Source organism: Cervus elaphus, chromosome 10, assembly GCF_910594005.1.
Source record: "Cervus elaphus chromosome 10, mCerEla1.1, whole genome shotgun sequence".
In the NCBI taxonomy this organism is placed as follows: Eukaryota; Metazoa; Chordata; class Mammalia; order Artiodactyla; family Cervidae; genus Cervus; species Cervus elaphus.
The window spans coordinates 51,513,304-51,536,552 of record NC_057824.1 but is presented as its reverse complement, the minus strand read 5'-3'; the positions used below and the strand labels follow the sequence as shown (position 1 = coordinate 51,536,552).

The 23,249-nt window shown below is 42.7% G+C and overlaps 1 protein-coding gene across 1 annotated transcript; it reads right to left on the bottom strand.

The window, feature by feature from the left end:
• Nucleotides 1-413: 413 nt before the first annotated feature.
• CCZ1 (CCZ1 homolog, vacuolar protein trafficking and biogenesis associated) lies at nt 414-16,231 on the bottom strand. The gene is made up of 15 exons (XM_043915317.1): nt 15,935-16,231; nt 14,883-14,980; nt 14,696-14,789; nt 14,330-14,407; nt 13,272-13,319; nt 12,617-12,700; nt 11,043-11,218; nt 9,673-9,754; nt 7,471-7,532; nt 7,047-7,158; nt 3,632-3,665; nt 2,865-2,982; nt 1,929-2,087; nt 1,554-1,681; nt 414-761 (listed from the first exon to the last, which is right to left on the bottom strand). Exons 1-15 carry the CDS (start codon nt 16,046-16,048, stop codon nt 706-708), a joined length of 1,443 nt encoding a protein of 480 aa, XP_043771252.1. The 5' UTR covers nt 16,049-16,231; the 3' UTR covers nt 414-705.
• Between the last annotated feature and the right edge of the window lie 7,018 nt (nt 16,232-23,249).

Sequence of the window (23,249 nt, the reverse complement as noted above, 5' to 3'; positions counted from 1 at the left end):
ACACCTCCTCTGCCCTGGTCCTTCTCCACCTCTTCCCACAGCATAGCAACGCTGTGCGGACAAGAGGCTGAACAAGGATGAAGAGCCAGCTGCAGCCGGAGGTTAACCAAAGACCCCAAAGTCTCTGTTAGGAAAGTGTTACAGCTAATGGTCCTGTTAAATTTAAGAGGAACCACCCAAAGCATAAGAATACACCTAAAGCTTCCAAACTAGCAAAAAGGAAGGGAATGATCATCCGAGGTAAGGTTGGGAAAAAGGGAAAAAAAAGAATGGAAACAGAAACCGCTGAATGTGGTGGCAAAGTCCAGATCTACCTGTCGTCCCCCAAGCAAACGGGTTGACTCATCTCTTCCTCGCCTTCAAAGTTCCGTGGTCTAGAAACCAGCAACCAGAGACTCAAGGCAAGACCAGGATTTTTACAAACTTTTAAACAATTTATTAGTCTTATTTTCCGGTAAAATATTCACATAATGTCAAAAGAATGGAATGACAGAGATGTAGCCAACTACCTTTAATTCCACATAAATATTTAAAATCTAAAAACCTCAGAAATCATCAGACTAAGTAGAAATTTGACTCTTCAGAGCAAGTATTGCTTTACTATTGTCATTAACCCAGTCAATAATATGACTGATAACCAGCCGTGGGAAACAGCACGCCTGCCGAGTTGTTTTTTTAAAGATGTTTCACAGAGCCCTTGTCAAGTCAGTCCAGGAAGAATATGTTATTGAATTGCGTTGCACAAAGCTTCTTGACCTCTTCTGCAAAAAGAACACAAAATAGGGACAGAAATTCTCACTTAAGAGGTTATAGGATATGTATCAGTACCTTATTCTGATAATTCTCTGGGAATGAAGTTGGACATAAATAAAGGTCTGCATCGAATTTGACCTTAAATCTTAGAAGCCTTAATATGTTCGTAAATCGAAAGACTGAAAGGCCTGACACACAGGATACTTTAACACTATTTAACATCTCTTCTTTAGGCTTGAGAGAGCTCAAACCCAAAGTGCTTGAGACATCCACGAGTTGGGGGTTTGGAGTACAACTTCTAAAATCTTGAGGAATCTGACACAAGCACAGAAAAGCTCTGGCGGCAGCCCTGAATTGAGTACCAGGAGCCCCACAGTGGCGTCCTTTGGACGTTAAACTCAATTCCCATTTTCAATGAGGCGTGTGTTAACTGTCATTCCTAATGCATCAACTATTAATCCCAACCACTAGGCCGCCAGGGATCTCCCAAAACGCACATTTTTATACATGGTGTATAAAGCCACGGGATTTTTTTTTTTCTTCAGCATTAGAGAAAATAATTTTCTTCTGGCCTGTATCAAGTTTCCCAAGAAACAGGCAAGTTTTTCACATACTGTTTCAAGGAACTAAGTTATTGAAAAAGAGATCAAGTGATGGTTTCCTTTTAGCAACAGGGACCTCTGCTTAAGAATCTTAACAGTGGTGATTGCTCTATGTACATGCTCCATACTACACTGAAAAGACAGTTTGTAAAATATCAGTAGCATTAAAATTCTGCTCAAACACCAAACCCTATTTACCATTGACTTCAATCAGGTTTGCATTTTTTTGATTCAAAATAACATACAGCTCCCTCTGGTCAGACTTCTTCCCAACAACCCAGTAATCACTCATGGCTTTCACGATGATTTCTTCATCCTCGTCCACTCTGCAAGACAGGAGTTTCAAGACGCAGTTGTTTATTTTGTATACAAACATTCTGAAATAAGGAATAGGAGACCTGAGCGACCTGAGAAGGTCGGGGAGTCCCCTGTGAGGGACCGGCCACTCCTGGGCTTGATGGCATTCGCCCAAGAAGGCGTCAGGCCCTCTGAAGGGGCTGGGACCGTCTGGTTTTTGGAGCTGACACTCATGAGAGTAGACACCTAACTGGAGAGAGAGGTGGGGAGCATTACCTTGTGAAATCACTATTGATGTCACCCAGAATCTTCATCAGATCCGGATGGACAGATGTGAGTGACACGCTGGGTGTCTTCCTCATGTGAATTGTACTTTTTTCTGCTAAATTCATGTGGTTGAAGTAGATAAACTTAAACTGGGGTTCTTTTTCAGACCTGTGAATACATGTTATTCAGATGGTAACATTCTGAGAGAACAATTACACAGAAAAGATAGTTTCTGAAATATCATAGCATTACCCCAACCATACAGCCACAGTGTCAAAACCCTGCATGTATAATGGCTAAGGTGGTGTTTCCAACGGCTAGGCCTTCAGTCAAGAACCTCAGTTAAGACATAACATGCGGCAGTAACTTCTTGGATGTCTGTGACGTATTCAACATGACTGAATTTCCCAGTGAGCTCAAGTATGCGTTTTAAAAACCAAAAATATTTTAACTGTGATGACTTTCTTTCTTTTATAAATGAGAAGTCACTCAGTTATTTGCCAACTAAAGAAACACCCCCACTGACTCACGTCACAGCCAACTTCACTGGGAACACTCCTGCATTAAGAGGGTGAGTGTGTTCTGTCCGTGCAAAGCAAAACCCTGATTACCACTGCCGGCATGGACGTCACAGCCTGGGCGGGTCACGTGGGGAGAGGTGCGCAAGGCCAAGACCACGGGTGAAGCTGGCACGCCTGACCCCACACGTTCACCCCGCCATCGGGGAGGGCAGGGGGGATGTGTTAACACCCAGCCCCAGCCCCAGCCACCATCGTGGAGCAGAAAAACACAGGAGCAGCTCCCCAGGAAGCCCTTCAGACAGGGCCAAACAGCATGCGTGTCATCTGGATTCAGGAAACACCATCCACGTCCTAAGTAAAAACCACCCTGATTCACCCAAAGCCAGCTAAATGCTTGAGAGCAACCAGGAAGCAGAGTACAAACCCAGATACTCTCTTGTTGATGTTAAACTGCTCACAGATGTCAGATGCCAGCACTGTGAGCTGGGGCCCCACAACGCTGTCCAGTCTTCGGCAGAAATCCAGCGTGGGCTGAATGGAGGCTACGAGTAATTCAAGAAATACCAGTGTCAGGGGGCCAGGGGTTAAAGAGCTCGATTTTCATTTCACTGTCTGAACAACAATATGCCAACTAATGATCTGGGAAATAAAACAATGAAATTATCAGAGCCCTCTCCCCTCCGAAACAAGAGACACAGAGGGCTCAGAATTAGTTACATTTAAGATGAAACAGAGGCAAAGACTCATCGCCCTGTAAATGTGGACTGAAGCATGCCCTGCGGGGTTGTATACTGACTGGCTAGCCTCAGTAAAAGGAAGGTCAAATACTTATTTAACAAACACTACAATAGCACTCATGGGCCCGGTACCGTTGGTCCATACAAATGTTACCTCTTTTTAATTCTAAAGCTCCTTTGAGATGGGTGCTCCCTGTGATCGCTTCATGGGCAAGAAGGCACAGAAGCAGCAAGCTGGGACTTTAACGATATTAGACAAGATCGGGCGCGTTCAGGGTGGTATGGCCGTAGACGACTTTAATGATGTTAGAAACAGCTAGTGACGAGGGCAGAGGCCCCTGACGGACAACAGGTCTTAATTCGGCCTCTGTGTTGCTACGACAACATTTATCATTCAGGAATGGAAGGGAGCAAAGTGTAAAGAGACAAGGCTTAGATACGTGTGTGTACCCACCATCAATCATAAAGCACACAGCTGCGCTCATCGCCTAGGATGAAAAGAAACCAAGATTAGGAAATGGTACAAAAAAAGGACGAAAATAACCAAATGCAGTGGCCTTGTTTGAATCTTTTTTTAAACATATCAACTTTATAAAGACTTCCTTAAGTCAACTGAAGAACTCCAGATGGGGCTGGATATTAGATGATATTAAGGAAGTATTATTTATTTTGGTCAGGCATGATAATGGCAGGTGTGATGTTAAAACAGATGCCCTTAGTAGTAGTTAGAGATGCAAAATGAACTGTTTATGAGGGGAATGACAGGATGACTTAAAATGCTCTTAAAAAAAAACAAAATGTGTAGAGACGAGAGATATTATTAGCATATTATTAATTAAGCTCTGTGATACGTACCTGGGTATTCATTATTCTAATCTATTTGTCTGTTTGATAATCTTCATTAATACAACTCAAAAAAAAAAAAACCCAGCAAGTCAATGTCACCTGTCTCGCTTTTTTATTATAGCAAATACTGCAGTTATGATAGGAGTAAGTAATGGGAACTTACGGCAAGCCAGATCATAAATAAAACAGCCAAAAAATGTTTAAATTTATCAAAGCCGTGTAATAGTGTTTAAAAAAAAAAAAAGAAAGGTCAAAACAGAACATGTAGGCCTGAGACTTCCCTAGTGGTCCTGTGATTATGAATCTGCCTTCCAATGCAGGGGACAGGTTCAATCCCTGGTCAGGGGACTAGGATTCCACGTGCGTGGGGGCAACTGAGCCCACATGCTCTAGAGTCCGTGCTCTGCAACCAGAGAAGCCTGCATGCCACAATAAGAACTCAAGGCAGCCAAGAAAGAACATACAGGTTTGTGATCAAAGTGCAAAAGACTTCCTCCTCTGAGGCCTGCTCCCCCAGCACCACTGTGATCCTTCTAGATGACATGGCTACGGCACCATCACCTCTGGCTGTTGTGACAGATGCGGCTCTTCAGCCATCCCCCACCCCCCCACACCCCGGTTTACGGCCACTCTAGTTCCTCCGCTGGATACAGCTCACGCCCCCAGTCACAGCCACTCTTTAATGAGGACATGAACCTCCCTGTGTCCCTGCACCTCTCCCCACCTCCCCTTCTCACACTTGTTCAGCTTTAACTTTATGTTTACGTGGTCAAAGTTAATGACATTTATGCTATTCTGTAACTAAATGGTAATTATTATTTGCCCATAAAGAGGCTGCAGACTGGGTGGCTTATAGGCCAGTTCCACCCAATATAGGTCTTTTTGTTTCAAGTCATTTTGACTTAGATGCCAACTAGTTTGCTACCAAAATCCCAATTTCCAGCCTCCCCCAGGCATCTAGAGACCTGGGATCACTGGTCTTTACTCTGGCCACCACCTAGTCTCCTTGGGACGTGGGCCACTCTGTGACACAGAGTCCCAAACCCCGATCCAGCTTGCCTCCCTTGTGTCTGCCACTCGACATTTGTGTGCCTGACCCTAGAGAGTTATTTAAAGAAAACAAAACAAAACAAAAAAATGGCCCTTTTAAAGTCTATTTAAAAAGTTGAAGAATTTCAAATACATTAAAAATGTACATAGAAAGGTACACGCGCACCCCAAGGACCATCACTTTCTCAACGACCATCAACTCATGGATAATCCTGCCCGATTCACCGCCCTGATCTACAATATTAATAATCTCTCTCCCCAGGAAAACATCGTAATTGGAGAAAAATATAAAAAACAGTCAAATCTCCAGAGGGAAATTTTCCTAAGGGCAGAGAGCAGATGGAGGAATGCTTATAAAAGACAATCTACTACAACTTAGTCTTTTATTACAGCTGTGAACACATAATATTAAAAAAGAAGCAAGACCTCAAATCAGTAACAACCTTCCATCTTAAGACCTTGGAAAAAAGAGGCGCAAACTAACCACAAAGCAAGCAGAAGGAAGGATATGATGACTGGAGCGGAAATAAACTGAACAGAGAACAGAAAAGCAAGAGGAAAAAATGAAACCAAAAGATGATCCTCTGAAAAGATCAACAAAACTGAAAAACCTTTAGATGGCCCATCTAGACCAAGGAGAGAAAAGACGCCCATGACTAGAAGGAATGAGAGGGGAGACTGCACTACTGACTTTAAAAGACAATAGTACAAGCCTATGTAATATTATGAAGAAACTGGACACCACCAACTTGAACAACCTAAAATGGACAAATTCCTAAAAAGATACAACTACTAAAACTGACTCAGAGGAAAAGAAAATCAGAAAAGACCTATAATAAGTAAAAAGACTAATTAATAATTTAAACACTCCCCAAAGACAAGTCCAGATGTAGGTGGCTTTACTGTGACCAAACATTTGAAGAATTCACACCTATCCTTCAGAAAGCCTTCAAAAACAGGGTATCACCCTTATACCAAAACCAGACGAAGAGAAGACTTCAAAACGAAAGAGAATAGACCAGCAACCCTCATGGCCCTGAGCTCACGCAGGTCAGCTGGGCCTCTGGGAGGTCTCTGGGAGGTCAGCTACAGACAGTCAGCCATGAGGGTGGTCAGCGGGGCCTGCATCCAGTCTCTGGACGTCAAGGCTTGGGTGAGCCTCCCTGGAAGGCAACATGCCCTACACTCTGTCAGCTGTCACTGCTGGGAAGAACAGGCGCTGTGCCATCTGCACGACTGTCCACAGAGGCCAGCTGGAAGCCTGCGCCTGGTCACGAAGATCGAAGACCTGTGTGCCGCAACTAAGACCCGACGTAGCCAAATAAAAAAAAAACCCAACCTAACATAAACATGGGGCTTCCCTGGTGGCTCAGTGGTAAAGAATCCGCCTGCAGTGCAGGAGACATGGGTTCAATCCCTGGGTCAGGAAGATCCCCTGGAGAAGGAAATGGCAACCCGCTCCAGCATTCTTGCCTGGTAAACCCCGTGGACAGAGGAGCCTGGCGGGCTACATTCCATGGGGTTGCCAAGAGTCAGAAACAACTTAGCGACCACATAACATAAACTTACATCCTGACAAGACAGTATCCTGATGGAAACTCAGACTATCTTCATGGAATTAGCAAGCCCACAGCTTTAAAATCAGAGCGGAGGCAGAATCCACTGACGGGTGGGCAGGCACCAAACAACAGGTGACAGTGGCCCTGATGGCCTGACTTGTCCACCTGCAGGCCTTGCGAGTCGTGGCCTCATACCGTGACCCCTCACAAGTCACGGGCTGTTCCCTGGGGACTGAAAATAAACTTGCTCCAGAAAGCACCCACTCCCAGTTCTACAATGATCAGAACTTGCGAGGACACGGTTCCAAGGATCATGAGAGAGGCCTGCAAACCGACTGCTGCACTTGGTGGAAGCTGTGCCGGAAAGAGCTACTTTAGCATCGATCCGTAACCCTGGAGTGAGACGACTGTTACCTTATAGACAATTAAGTGCAGCGCTTCGTAAGTGTCGTCTGTATTTACAAAAATTTTGGGGAATCTGCATTTTGCTTCTGGATCATTAAGGTTCAAGGGGCCAGTGAGAAATCTGAAAAGCAATCACAGAGAGGAGTTGATTCAATCAGGCAGATATAAGCAGGAATATATAAACAGTGCATTCCTATAAAGGGTGGTAATACACACACCCCCTTTTTTGGGAAGCTAGACACTACTTAGGAAACACCACATCAGAAAATAAATTCTGATTTTTATTTTATTTTAATTCATTGCAACCAAAAGGATTTCCTTTGCTGATTATTGTCAGCAAAGCAGCACAAAGGCAATTCAGTGTTTGTGATTTTATCTTTACCAGAAAAGATAATAAAATACAGTACTGTCTATCAGAGGGCAGAATTCCTACCTTCCATAGTGTTGGAGGTTTCCTGGCATTTCTGCCCTTATTGGAGAATCCCTTCCCGCCAACTGTAAACAGATTTAATATTGACAAGTGACTTCTTAGATTTTCTATATTCAAGGCTTTGAGAAACAGCATTCATATCTACTGGTTGACTCCATGCCATGTGTCTGTACCAATTTCCCATATTCATCCCCACCAAAAGAAAAAGGGCGGGGGGGGGGGGGAAGGATTATAGAGGTACAGAAAGAACTCACTGGTTTTAACCAGAATTTCACTGTACCCTAAGTTCCACATACGGACTTGACAGCAGTAACTGAAGGCTGACGAGTGCTAGGCAATGACGTCAATTACTTAATTTCACCTTGTTTCACCCCTGTGGGGAATGCCCTCTCCCAATTTTCCAGAAGCAGAAACTGAAGTTTGAAGAAGTTCACCAATGTGCCCAGTTCCTGAGTGGCGGGGCTGGGTAGCAAACCCGAGCCTGTCTGACCTCAAAGTCCCTGCCTTTGGTCATGACGCTATGCCTCCTTGTAGGTTTTTATTAATATCACATTCCTGGTTTCTTCTGCTGAAGATACGCTATTTCAATATGTGTAGGAAATGGAAAAAGAAAAAATCCAAATCTAACAGTCATGATAGCTAAGGTTAATTCTTCTAAAACTTTTTTGATGTTCTTCTATGTAAGAACATGTAAGCCCATGTAAGGTTTTAGCGTACAACTTGAAAGACCGAAAAACACTGTCAAATTTGAGAGTGAGAACACACAGCTAACTCTCACAGATGCAGCCTGCACTGAGAGACAAGTCCTTCCGCGTCCATGTTCCCGCTGCCCCGCTGCACGCTTCTGGTTTAGAAGTCTGGCTCTTCAGGTGTTTAATAAAGTAGCAAGAGAGTTTTCAGCCGTTACAACGGCACCGTCCCTCCACAGAAAAGTCTCCTGGAGGGTCCTTCCGAGGGTGTGGTTGAAAGCAGGTGTTTTAGCGTCAAGTGGACCCAGAGACCACGTCCTAGCTCTGTCGCCTACTAGCTGGGGGGCACTGGGTGAGTCATGGGGGCCCCTCACGCCTGGGTCTCCTTTCTGCAAGATGGAGGTGAGGTCCCCAGCTCTCAGGACGTCACGAGATAACGCAAGTTTTCTGGGTGCGCATTCTGTGTCTGGCGTACGGCACGTACTCCAGCAACGTGAGGAGGGAAGGCAGGGCAGGACTCGGGCCTTCTCAAAACCTGAGATTTCTTATCTAAAAGATATTTTCCTGTTATTTCAAGTCATGGTCTTAAAAAACAGAGCAAGGGAGAGTGTGTGTGCGCGCGCGTGCATGCACACGTGCACCTTTGGGTCAAAATGATAATTCCGTGGCTTATGAATACTTTACCTAATTAAAGCTAAAAACAGATGCTTTGGGGAAAGCACTGTGGTATTATTTACAGTTCTCTGTAGAAAAGTGGGAGAGTCAGTGCCAGAGTGGAAAAGCCAGGCAGGCAGCATAAAATCCACTCAGGACTAGATCTCCTGTTTGTAGGTGCAAAGACCACTGTTTTGTCCAAGATCGCGGGCATTCTGAGAGCTCCCAGAACCCAACATAAAGATCCAATTTTCCCTCTTACACCTCTGCAACTGCAATTGAACAAAATGAAGAAAAGCTGACATATGTGGTTCTCCGTGCTTAAGTGACACAAGAGGTTTGCTACATCTGCGGATTCCACCTTAGTGGATTCCACCAACTGCAGGTTGAAAATAGTCAGGGAGGAAAGGCTTGAAAGTTTCCAACAGCAAAACTTGAATTTGCCACATGCCACACCTACTTATGTAATGTTTACATTGTATCAGGGTTTTTCTTATTTTTTTGTATCAAGTATTATAAAAATCTAGAGCCCATTCAAAGTATAGGGGAGGATGTGCATGTGGGCAGATTACATGCAAACACTAAGCCATTTTATTTTATTTCTTCTTGGTTTTTTTTTTTTTAAAGCCATTTTATACAAGGAACTTGAGCACATGTGGGTATGGGTATCTGCAGGGGTCCTGGGAGCATTTCCCAGTGGATACTGACAGTCAACTCCATCACTGAACATCACACTAATAGTGTAAACTATGGATTAGAACTGCCCCCCCACCATGTTCCTCCACTCCCCAAATCTCTGTGTGTGTGTGTCTATGTATCTATTTATCCACCTGTCTCTCTAGAGATTAGTACCCCATCATACCTCAGGTTCGATATGCCTTGGAAACAGAGATGTGGTGAGGTATTTGTATAAAATTCTCATGTCGTCTTGTTCTAATCCACTCCTGCAACATCAGAAAAGTACTGTGTTAAAAGCCTGGAATTGGTCTTCCATCTTCCCACTGTTCTGTGATTAAAAACCATCTCTCACTCTTTACGTGGGATTATCCAGGGAGCATCAGCAGCTGATAGCCACTCTGCTCCAGGCACCAGATTTCTGGGTTACGTGGTCACGCTTTCACCCACCATCCTGAATACACTGTACGCTGTGGGCAGGGAACTTGGTCCTGTTATGTCTCAGAAATGTATGTGGGTTTTAACTCTCTCAATTTCAGTGTAGGCAAAAAGCAGGCAGGCAAAAGAAACAAACTTTCGGGGAAACCATCCACTCTGAAAAGAGACAAGAATAGGTGGCATGTGGAACAGTGCAGAGAAACCAGCAGGAGTCCTTGGGCTTGATCCAAAATCAGTTTTTCAGGTAAGGATGTAAACAGTGAGTCTGTATCTGGGTGGTTTTTTTTTTTCCTATTAAATTGAAATCTCAACTTGATAGAAACCAAGCCTCTGCGTGACACCCCCGAGGCTCGCGAGGCCCTCTCTTCTTTCCCAGGTAAGTCGTAGGTTATGTTAGAAGCCTGTCCTGGGTCACAGAGCACAAACTATGTGCCTGAAACACAAACCCAAAAACGGAATGAATCTGAGCGGGAGGGCCTTCAGCTGGCCCCGCCCCCAGGAACCTCGGCGCTCCTGGGGCAGACCTCTCTCTGCAGCAGACAAACAACTCGGCCCCCCACGCGGCTGGGGCCCCGCCCCAGGGCTCCGGCACATTCACACAGCTCTTCCCGGGTTTCGTCTTCGGTCACTGAGAACATCTAGTAACAGTTTATCTTTGCTTCTTGAGTTAACAACACTTTCATCAAAGAAATTATGTTTTTGTCCCTATGAGACAAGACCCAAATAAACCTTGAAGACAGCGGGTTAATTTCCTGGTTTATAGCACTTTTCACTTCTTGGATGTTTTTTAATACTAGCTTCTTTAAAAGAAACTATGAAAATCACATTTACTATGCTGGTTCTTTGAAGATGTTTTTGGAAAAATACCAAAATAAAAATAGGATTCTTAAACCTAACATTTTCTCCATCTTTCATGGAACCAATTTTAAACTCCCCTGCTTGGTAATTTTAAACAAAATTACCCTAATTTTGGTTTAAACAATCACTGCCTTATTTTGACAATATCTAAAAAGACGCTTCCCTCCCCACCCTACCCCCACCCCTGGCTGTATTTCCAGTTTGACAACCTATCAATCGAATCACTGCTATTTTTATGATCCTAAAAGAGGGAGTACCTACCAGATGAGTTGATCATTATAGAGAAAGGCAGTGTACTTGACTATACTCAGGCTTTCTTCCACTCTGTTAATAAAGGACTGGATTTTCAAATAGGTCATTTTATCCAATGGGAAGAAGCTGATCCCACCAAATATGTCAAGTAGATCGCAGGACTGCAAATGTAACGTTTGCAAATACTGCGGGAAAAAAATAAGGCATAAAACTTACTAATAGCACATAGAAGCTAGTACTCTGGCAACTGAAACAAAAGGCCTTAATTTGTGGTACAATTACATGCTAGCAAACAGCACACTTGCAAGACCAACATGGAGGTGAACCACAGGGAACTGGATACGGAATCAGTACCAATTTCAAAAAATTAAGTTCAAATGTGATTAGTGTTCTTTCAGCTTTGTGTTTTCTCTCTGTGAGGTGTTTAATTCCTTATTAGTGCTATTCCGATTAGACCGACCTCTGCACATGGTATTATGGACCATTTTATACTAAAATCACACTGGAAGGGCATGCAGTCAGTGATGATGGACAGGACAGGAATAAAGATGAGAACAGGAACCAGGGGACAGTCAGAGTCAATAATTATGGTCATTGAAGTGAAGAAACAAATAAGAAAAGTAATTCATAAAAACAAAGTAATTCAAAAACAGACATTAAAGTAGTATAGGGAGAAAGATCAATTGAGACTCATTCCTCTAAGATAAACTGAATTTGACCAGGGATACTTCCCTGGTGGCTCAGACGGTAAAGAATCTGCCTGCAATGCAGGAGACTGGGGTTCAATCCCTGGGTTGGGAAGATCCCTGGAGAAGGGAATGGCTACCCACTCCAGTATTCTTGTCTGGAGAATTCCATGGACAAAGGAACCTGGTGGGCTACAGTCCATGCGGTTACAAAGAGTTGGACATGACTGAGTGACTAACACTTTCACTTTTTTCAAGGTAAAATATGCAAAACTGACACTGAAGGAGGAGGAGAACAATGTAGGGGGAAAAAGATCACACTCATGACCACTAAGGGAAAAAAATCTGTGCCATAGTCGCAAACTTCACCATAAGTCAGTACAGATGACACCTGATCCAATGAACACAATCGATCCATGAGAATGTGCGATTTTGCTAATTAACCAATCCACCCCAAGGAAGCTTGCTTTGCTTTGGAGTAAGCCCACACTGATAGACGCAGGTGGGTCAAGGATGAAGCCAGAAGAGATCTCCAAGGTGCTTTAAGGAGCTGTGCACAACGGGCAGGACGCACAACCTAGGTACTCCCCTCGTGGTCCAGAGTTTGACTCTGGGTCTCCAATGCAGGGGGCGTGGGTCTGATCCCTGGTCGGGTATCTAAGGTCCCGTTTGCCATGTGGCAAAATAAATAAAAAATAAAATAAAGGTTAAAGCTGAAAAAAAAAATCCAAATCTAACCTGTTTCCTCACTGGTCTGATTCTGTCCCACTATGCCTGAGTCTCCACGCTGACTCCAATTTCTAGGTTTGTTTGTATGTGAGAAGCAAACTTGTCTGTATTTCTCTAACAGTCAGTTTGATAACTACCAAGATTACAAAGAAAATTCCAAATACTTACTCGATGGAAGAATTTCTCTAATCTTTCTTTTAGGAGCTTGACACCTCCATCTTCCATGGCTCTCAGAAATGTACCATTAAAAAGCTAATGGTGTAAAAGATTAAGAAAAAAAAGTTTTGTTCTTCAATTTCCCAATATAGCAAGTTCTTCTTTTTCTTTTACATTAACTCTGCTTATTTCATCCCGCAATTCTTTTTGAATATAGAAAATATTTACATTAGAACGTCCGATTTATAAGTCACGAAACATCAAAACACTGTTAAGGGATAATGTAATTTTTGTAAAATCACCCAACTGTTCTGGGCATTTTTAAAAAATCTGAACTCACACCTAAGTTTCACTTTCTATAAATAATATTGCTAGACTTCTTAAATCATACAAATCTCTGCACTATCTGCTTTCTTTAAGAACATGGATTCTGTCATTCACTGATGCAGATACACTCTTACGACAAGTCGGGGAGGAGAAAAGGGCTCTGTAGTGCATGAATCGGTGCAGGCATAAACCTCAATGCTGCTTCACAGGCCCCATTATTTCCTCCCCATAAAAACATAGTCACCTGACAGTCATGCAAAGAATTAAGAATTATTTTAAATGATTAAAATAAACTGGGGTAATTGGCTAGACTCTCAACCTAGAAACATGCTGTGCTTACCTTGTACATGCTGTAGCACTGCTGGAGCACCGAACTATAAACCTTGTCCTGCAAACAGCACAGAAACAGCACAGACCCCATTCGAGGGAAAAGAAAAAAATAATCAATTGCCCAGCAAAGGTATAGCGACTCTTGGTAAAGCAATATAATGTTCACATACATGGCCCTATAATAGTTGTGTGCTGAAACTACCAACTTAAACAGCGTATTAAAAAGCAGAGACATTACTTTGCCGACAAAGGTCCGTCTAGTCAAAGCTACGGTTTTTCCGGTAGTCATGTGGGGATGTGAGAGTTGAACCACAAAGAAAGCTGAGAGCCGAAGAATTGGTACTTCTGAACTGTGGTGTTGGAGAAGACTCTTGAGAGTCCCTTGGACTGCAAGGAGATCCAACCAGTCCATCCTAAAGGAAATCAGTCTTGAATATTCATTGGAAGGACTGATGATGAAGCTGAAACTCCAATACTTTGGGCACCTGATGTGAAGAACTGACTCACTGGAAAAGACCCTGATGCTGGGAAAGATTGAGGGCAGGAGGAGAAGGGGATGACAGAGGATGAGATGATTGGATAGCCATCACTGACTTGATGGACATGAGTTTGAGCAAGCTCTGGGAGTTGGTGATGGACAGGGAAGCCTGGTGTGCTGCAGTCCATGCATGGGGTCGCAAAGAGTCAGACATGACTGAGCAAGTGAACTGAACTGAAGCCTAGTTCGGCAATTCTCTCCAGTAATTCTTGGCTGGAAAATCCCACGGACAGAGGGGCCTGGCAGGCTACAGTCCATGGAGTTGCAAAGAGTTGGACACGACCGAGCAAACAAGTCTAATTTTTAGGAGGGCTTTAAACACAGATGAATAGAGGAAGGCAGAGGTAAGAGACGGCACATATACATTTTTATAAGATTGTGCTAATGGAAACAACAAGCACAACATCCCCTGTGCTAACCTTGAGAAACTTCTGCAAAAGTGACATAAGTTAAATCTCATGAACAAGTCAGTCACTCAAGATATTGACAATTCTTTTCCTAAAAATATGAAATAAAAAATGACCCATTACCAGCAACTCCTCCTCTTGGTATTCAACAACTGGTTTTCCATCTTTACTTTGCTTTTCAATGATAGGATTCCGAACAACCTACAAATTTTGATAAACTGAAATTACATAAGGAATCAATTATATGTGTTTTTAAATTTTCCCCTAACTCAAATAAACTTGAACACATCCCAACACCAAAACTTCTTAAAGGAGCCCCCAATAACAAATACACCAAATAGGAGTTTGATTTTTAAATTGCTACTGACTGTACTATAACTCTCCTCTGATGCGATGACCTGAATTGAATGACTTCCCTGAATTCCTAACAGTAAAGATCACCCATAACTGTATAATACAAATTCAGAAAAGTGTACTGTATGTAAATACCATGACCATCCAGAAATTTTCTTCTGGTTCGTTGAAGAACTGTCTGTTCTTCTGTGTATGTAAAGATTTTGCAGGTTTTGATGGACTAAAGGTCCTAAAAAGGGTAAAAGAATATGTTAGCAACAATCCCCCACTGGACGTTTTAAGAATTCACTGAGCTCTGCAAAAGCACATTGAAAGGCATTACCTTGTAAACTGTACAATAGCTTCACATAATCCAACGTTTCTAATTTTTTCATTCTTTTCTACTTCATTTGGATAATAAAACAAAATTTTATTTTCCTCCTAAAATATGAAGAGAGAGAATCACAACATTGACATAAGCATTTTTTCTGTCTTAGCTGTCGACAATACTTAGTGTCAACCTCTCATGTCATTTGCGGCTAGCTGGCAAGACAAAACAAAGGCCCCTTTTAGAAAAACAAAGATTATCTTCTCTTCACGGGGTAACAGATGCCCACCTGCATGGAAGGCAATTGTGATATTTGGTAAGTCATATGCCATCTGAACTAACATTAGACAACGATGCTGAAAACTCCATCTTTGGATTTCTTTCTCCATGCTAATTTGTAATACATCAACGCTTGTAAGAAATAAGTGTGTGTGCACATGCACAGGCACACACCTCCCCACAAATTAAACCCAGCAGGTTCACAAGCATTTGGACTGGCAGCCTTTAAAAGGACCGTGATTTCCTGCCAACAAAACTTGGCGCCGGACATCCTTTGAGGAAGTTACCGTCCCCACCTTAAAAAAGTAAAGATAAAAAATCAAAACAACAACAAAAACCCATCCGCTTCCATCCGACTTAACTTATTAATTCGGAAAAAAAACTTTCCGAAGATCCGCCAAGCCTGCATTACAGGACTACCATCTCCCACTCTTGTTCTACGCTTCTAGGCGGGGGACTTCCAGCAACAAAGACAAAAGCTCAACTTTAATCATCCAGGGTTGATGTCAAGAGAAGAGAGACTCCCACCTGTGTGATTAACCCGACGAACCTTCACTCAATACACAAGCGCAGATCTGGGACCTGCAACCAGACCCTGCCCACGTTGTCTGGGCCCTGCCGCACACCCAGCACAAAACAGTCCGGTAAAGGCCAGTCGATAAGGGAATTGACAAGCGACGACTCCAGGCGCGCCCCGCGGCTGCCCGGGCCGGACCCCATCCGGCAGCCCCCCTACCCCGGGCCCTCTGCCGCCCACGGACGCCCGCGCGCGGCCCCGCTCCACTTACCTCTCCCTCGCGCGGCCCGAAGCGCGGGTTGTAGATGAAGAAGCTCAGCAGCGCCGGCGGGAACTGCTTCTCTTGGGCCGCTCCTGCTCCGGCCCCGGCCGCCGCTGCCGCCATCCCGGCCCGGCCCCCCAGCCTCGGGAGCCTCCCTCGGCCCGCCCAGAGACAGCTGCCGCCGGAAGACCGCACTTCCGCCTCGCTCACCGTCGCCCCGGAAGTGGTTTCCGCCGGCCCGGAAGAAGAATCCGCAGCCCAGCGTCCCCTTCTGGCGCACCCGTGTGGGTTCGTTCCCGTTTGTGTTCTGGGTAGGTGTTTCTTCTGTTGATACTGTAAGAGTTAAGTTGAAGTGAAACCGTTTTTGTCTTTTTTTTTTTTATCCTCAGATTTCTGCCTGGCTGAAGGCGAGGGTCGCGTGTTTCAAGAAAAATGAAATGGGCCTTGTTTTGTGTGAAAGGGATTGTGAAGGTGCAGTGGAAGGCCCAACGTTTGAGGTGGTAGTGTATTTAGTCAGGTAGCTTGCCCATTTTCATCGTCCACAGGGTCCCACCACATATTTGTTGGTCTTTTTAGATCCCCGTTTGAGAGACGTCAGGTGACTTTGTGCATCTTGCGACTTTTTTGCCTTCAGGGAGAAAGGTAGCTGCAGGTGGCGAGCATAATGTGTGGCGAAATGGGACCAGGGCGTGGCCCTCTCCCCACAGTGCCCGGTCCCAGGCCTTGGAACTCAGGGCATCGCCCTTGCCAGCCCTTGGGATTCACTAGGTTTGGAGGCCTATGGGTTGTGGGAGCTGGAACCGCTCGTTACTTCTGATACTTGGAGTTCAAGCTCTTGCAGCAGACCGCACGGCCAAACTCAAGACTAGGGTTGTCTTGTTTCTCACAGATTAGGTGTGAGAATAGGACCTCTTATCCAACTTAATAGAATAGACTTTCCTGTTTAGGGAGGCGGTGTTGGGATTTGGGCGTGACTGAACTGGGTACTCACTCTAGCTCTGTCACTCGCTGGGCGGGAGTCCTTGGACCCATTGTGTAAGGTCTCCAGTCTCTGTCTAATATGTAAAATAACTAATAGTAAATGCTTTTCTAGTAGGAATTTCACTTTAAGAATAAAATGAGTGGGAATTTTCTGGTGGTCCAGTGGTTAGGACTTGGTGTTTTCACTGCCTGGCCCCAGGTTCAATCCCTGTTCAGGGAATTAAGATCCTGCAATCTGTGCAGCAAAAAAAAAAAAAAAAAAAGGAGTTAAATGGGACTGTGATTGTGTGTATAGTAGTCCCAGCCCTTAATCGTTTTTCAACAAGATTGCTGTCATTACTTGCTCTTGAAAGACTCCCTCAACTGGCTTGCTTTAGTGTATGACAGTCTTTTGTTAGAAAGACATGTTTTGACATTACAGTAATAATTTTCAAAGAATTTTAAGGTAGCAAAATCTCCTTTCCCCCTTTTATTGCCCCAAAGTCCATGGGAACTTCTAAAAAATAGACACAGAGCTACCCTGGTTGAATGTGAGGCTGAGTGGTAGAAATGAGACCTAAGAAAACCTTCTGCTGGCCTTTTCCAAGAGCTGCCCCTCTTCCATCTCTATCTCCTTGAGGGACCCTAAAGCCCTTGTACAGGACCCTGGGGCTCCAGGGAGCATAATTTGAAAACTCCAGGTTAAAGAATTCCTTCCTTTGTCTCAGAGCAAATGCTTTTGGAAGAGTGGTAGAAAGAGCCTGGGGCTTAGGTTGGAAGAGCTGAATATTAGTTCTGATTTTGTCACTTGCCTTTTATATGATCTTTGATTAATCACTTAACTTCTTTGAGCTCAGTTTCTTCCTTTGAAAAATGAGATTAATACCTACCTCAAAGGAGAACTGCAAATATTACATTAGATGACACAAATGAAAGTACTTTGTAACGTACAAAGTACAATTGCAATAAAAATGTGGTGAGATAACATTTTATTGCATTTTCCCCAGCATGCTTTTACTTCCTTGTTTACTTTGCATTCTATGCCCCTGTCAGTCAGTTGCATTGATCGCCAGGGAGAGATGATACAAAAACAAAAAACAAAATCAGAAATCAAAATGCTTTTTAAGTTTCAAAAGCTAAGGAAGCAAGAAAGCTTAGATAGTGATGCATCTTCCTTTTTCACAGTCTTAGGGTGTGCATGGGTGGGAGGTGGGTGGAGTAATGATGATAGACACTTAGATGTGTTTTGCGGTCTCAGAGGAGAGAGGGTGTAGATGTATACCTTGTTCCTTGTGGAATGGGGAAAGTGGCCGGTCTTGCAGAGTGCCCCTGTGTGTCAAGTGCGATGCATCAACAGTAGAATATCTGTGGCCACATGAGTCTCTAGGCATCTAGGCAGTAAGTGCTACTTGATGCAGGAAGCAACTAAAAGTTTTACTTGTACACAGAAGTAATTCAGAGAAAGCCAGACCTGAAAGGCCGTAGGATTAGAACAAAGAGAAACTAGCTGTGGCCTAGGTGGACCCACCACTGAAGTCCAGAAGACTGGAGAGGAATGAGGTTGACTCAGTGGTCACTTGTATGGACTAAGCACCAGATACTCCTTTCCCATGCAGGGCCTTGCATTACCCACCTCTTCTGTCAGCTTGGGAAATAAGGGTGAAGAGGAGGCTGAATTCTTGACACTGTCCTGAATTATGATTCTGTCTCCCAGCAGGACGGGGATTCGAATCTATGTCCAGTAACAGAAATAGAAAATTAGATCCAAATCATTAAAAAAAAAAAAAGGATAATTAGATCTTTTGCACAAAGAATTTGTGAACTCAGAAGCAGGGGACCAAGATGGAGATGTAGGAGGCTTCTGATCTTCTCTCCTTCCCCAAATGCAGTGAATGTACAGCCACAGACAGAGCAATTTCATCTGAGAGAAATCCAGAGACCAACTAAATGTGAGGTGAGACTCCTGTATGTGAGGTGAATGAGAAAATACCCACAGCAAAATGGATAGGAAAGTCTGAGCCTCACCCTCTGCACGGCACCATGCAACTGGGAGGGAATCTCCTCCAGGGCTTCCCTGGTGACTCAGATGGTAAAAAAAAACCTGTCTGCAATACAGGAGACCTAGGTTCAATCCCTAGCTTGGGAAGAACCCCTGAAGAAGGGAATGGCAACCCTCTCCAGTATTCTTGCCTGGAGAATTCCATGGGTAGAGGAACCTGACTGGCTACAGTCCCTGGGGTCGCAAAGATTTGTCCAGGACCGAGTGACTAACACACCGCCCCCCCCCCCAAGGGAATGGGCCGCCACGTTACTTGGCTTTGATAGTCAACAGGGTTACTCACAAGTTCCACAGCACATAGTCAAAAAAAGTTTTTAAATAGGTTCAAGAGCACCCCTAGTGGGTGTATACCTGGACTCAGTGCCAAGGGAGTAGGCTGCTCTGATTGTATGGATTTCACTGTCCTGTATCCTGAAAGAATATCATTAGGGTAACATTGGACTTCAACTGCATGTTAGATGAGATGACCCGAAAAGACATACAGAGAACATTCTATTCAACAGCAATAGAATGCTCATTCTGCTAAAACACACGTAAAACATTTTCCAGGATAGATCATATATTGTACCATACCACGAAATAAGTTTTAATAAACTTAAGATTGAAATCATATCAAGCATCTTTTCCACTGACAAATGATATGAAACTAGTTACATATGATGTGAAATCAGTTACAAGAAGAAAATTGGAAAATTCACAAATACGTGGAGATGAAACAGCATGCTTTTGAAGGACAAATAGGTCAAAGAAGAAATCAAAAGGGAAATAAAAAATCTTGAGACAAATGATGAAGGGAACATACTGTACCAAAACTTAATTGGATGCAGCAAAAGCAGTTCAAGAGGGAAGTTTATAGCAATAAATGCCTACAATCAGAACAAAGATTTCAAATAGATAACCTAACTTTAAATCTGAAGGAACTGAAAGAAAGCAAACTAATCTCAAATTTGATAGAGGGAAGGAAATAACAAAGGTCATACTGAAAATAAATGAGATAAATACTAAAAAGACAATAGAAAATATCAGTGAAACTAAGAGCTGGTTTTTTTGAAAAGATGATTAAGATTGACAAACTGTTAACTAAGGAAAAGAAAGAGGACTCAAAGTCAGAAATGAAAGAGACGACATTACAACTGATAATACAGAGATACTAAAGGTCACAGGAAACTACTATGAACTATTTACATCAAGTTATACAACCGAGAAGAAATGGATAAGTCACTGGGAATACATAGCCTGCCAAGACTGAATCATGAAGAAATAGAGAATCTGAACAGACTAATTACTCATTTGGAGATTGAATTAATAATCAAAACCTCCCAACCACAAAAGCCTAGAACCAGATGGCTTCACTGGTAAATTTTACCAAAATTTAAAGAATTAATACAAATCCTTTCCAACTCTTTCAAAAAATAGAAGTGAGGGGGACACTTCTAAAATTTTACAAATCCAACATTATCCTGACCGAAAAAGATACTACAAGAGAAGAAAATGATAGCCAATATCCCTGCTGGACATATATGGGAAAGAAAAAAAACAACTTCAACAAAATATTAGCAAACTGAATTCAACAATACGTTAAAATGATCTTATATCATGATCAAATGGAATTTATTCCAGGGATGCAAGAATGGTTCCGCATCCACAAAGTCAATGTGACATACCACATTAGCACAATGAAGGATAAAAGTCATATAATCATTGCAATAGATGGAGAAAAGGCGTTTGACAAAATTCAACATCCTTTTATGACTAAAAACTCCCAACAAATGGGATATAGAAGGAATGTACCTCAACATAATGAAGGCCATAAATGATAAAACCACAGCTCACATCATGTTCTACAGTGAAATGCTTAAAGCTTTTCTTTTAAGATCAGGAACAAGACAAGGATGCCCACTCAAATCACTTTTATTGAAGATAGCTGTGGAAGTCCTAGCCTGAGCAAGTAGGCAACAAAAAGAAATATAAATGTATCCAAGTCATAAAGGAAGCAATAAAGTTGTTTCTGCAGATGACATGATATTATATGTAGAAAACCCTAAAGACTCCACCAAAAACCTGTTAGAATAAACAAATTCAGTGAATTTGCAGGATATATAATATCAATACACAAAAATAAGTTGTGTTTCTATACACTGATGATAAAATACCAGAAAGTGGAATTAAGAAAACAATCCTATTTACAAGTATAAAAAAAAATAAATAAACTACTTAGGAATAAATTTAACCAAGGTGAAAGATCTGTGTACTTAAAATTATAAAACTGGTGAAAGAAACTGAAGACAAAATAAATGGGAAGATATTCTGTGTCCATGGATGGGAAGAATTTATATTGCTAAAATGTCCATGCTACCAAATGATCTGTAGATTCAGTGCATTACTGATCAAAATTCTAATGATGTTTTTCATAGATACAGAAAAACAGGGAAATACAAATAAAAATCACAATATCACCTAACACCAGTTAGGTTTATTTTTTAAAAAGAATAAGAGATAGCAAATGCTGGCCAGGGTGTAGGGAAAAAGGAACTCTGCTGCACTATGAGTGGGAGTGTAAGTTGAGGCAGACACTATGGGAAACAATATGGAGTTTCCTCAAAAAAAAAAAAACCTAAAAATGGAGCTACCTTGTGATTCAGCCATTCCGCTGTGAGTATATACCCAAAGGAAATGAAATTATCTGAAAGAGATTTCTGTACTCCCAGGTTCATTGCAGCATTATTCACAGTATCTGAGGTGAAAGTAACCTAAGTGTCCATTGATGGACGGATGAATAAAATGTGACACATGTACACAGTAGAATATTATTTAACCATAAGAAAGAAGGAAGTCCTACTGTTAGCCTCAACATGGATGAAACTGGAGGAAATTATGCTAAGACAAATAAGCCAGACAGAGAAAGACAAATAGTGTGTAGTATCCCTTTTATAGGAAACCTTAAAAAAATGGAACTCATAGGAACAGAAAGTTGAAAAATGATGGTTGCCAGGGACTGGAGTAGTGGTGGTGAAGGAAATAAGGAGAGGCTGATAAAAGTTAGAGACTTTTGTTTATAAGATGGATAAGGAACTTCACTGGTGGTACAGTGATTAAGAATTTACCTGCCAGTGCAAGAGACACGGGTTTGATCCTTGCTCCGGGAAGATCCCACGTGCCGTGGGCCAATAAAGCCTATGCAACATTCCTGAAGCCCACGTGCCCTAGAGCCTGTACTCTGCAACAAGAGAAGCCACTGCAGTGAGTAGCCCCTGCTTGCTGCAACTGGAGAAAGCCCTTATGCCACAGCAAAGACCCAGCACAGCCATAAATAAATAAATGAAATTATAAGATGAATAAGATCTGAGGCTGTAGTGTGAACATGGCGACTATAGTTGATAACACTGTATAATTGAAAATTTGCTAACAAGGTAGAATTAAGTATTTTCATTAAAAAAACTAAATGTGAGGCAATGGATGTGTTTCTTATTGGTGGGAATCTTTTCATAACACATGCATATGTAAAATCACCATGGTCTACACTTTAAATATATCACAATTTTAAATGTCAATTACACCTCAATAAAGATAAGGAAAAAGAATCTGTGAGTTCAGGACTCCAAGGGAATAAGTTAAGGCATTGTTCCAGGTGAGAAGTCACAGTTCCAGGGTGGGACGTTCTGGACATGTCCTCACATACGTCTGTCTCCTCACTAACAAGACGAGTGAGCTTGTAGATGGTCAGACCTGAGTAGAGTCATCATCTTGTTCCCGTTGGCCTGCCTTAAAGGATACTGTGTGTTGATGGATGAATTATGGAGGTAGGGGACAGGGATGATGGAGAAATGGACTTCCTTCCTTCATAGTTCTGTCTGCTGCAAGCTGTGCAGACAGAGCTCGGGTCACAGGCTGATTTGACATTCTAGTGAGTTCTCTCCTCCCTACACTCATCTTAGTACTGGGCTCCAGAAGGAAGCTGTTGAGAAGACGTCTGGGTGTGATACACACCCAAGGCCACCTGTACCAAGAGCCACTTCCTCCCACTCTGTTGGCAGAAATAGCAGACCCCTGAGTCAAGTAATCAACCTTTTTTTTTTGTTGACTTAGAGCCCAGAGACCGTGTCATTCTGAGGTGACCTTCATCCTGAGGGTACATCTCTCTCCTGCAGTTAAAATTGCCCTTGATCTTCATCTCTTCCTGTGATCACTTGTAAAGGATCTTCCACTTGTGAAGGATTCTTTTATTAAAAAGTGAAAAATCTGAGGCAGTTTGGTAAATCAGTATTGGAAAGTGAGAATAATCTAGGAAATATATATATATATATA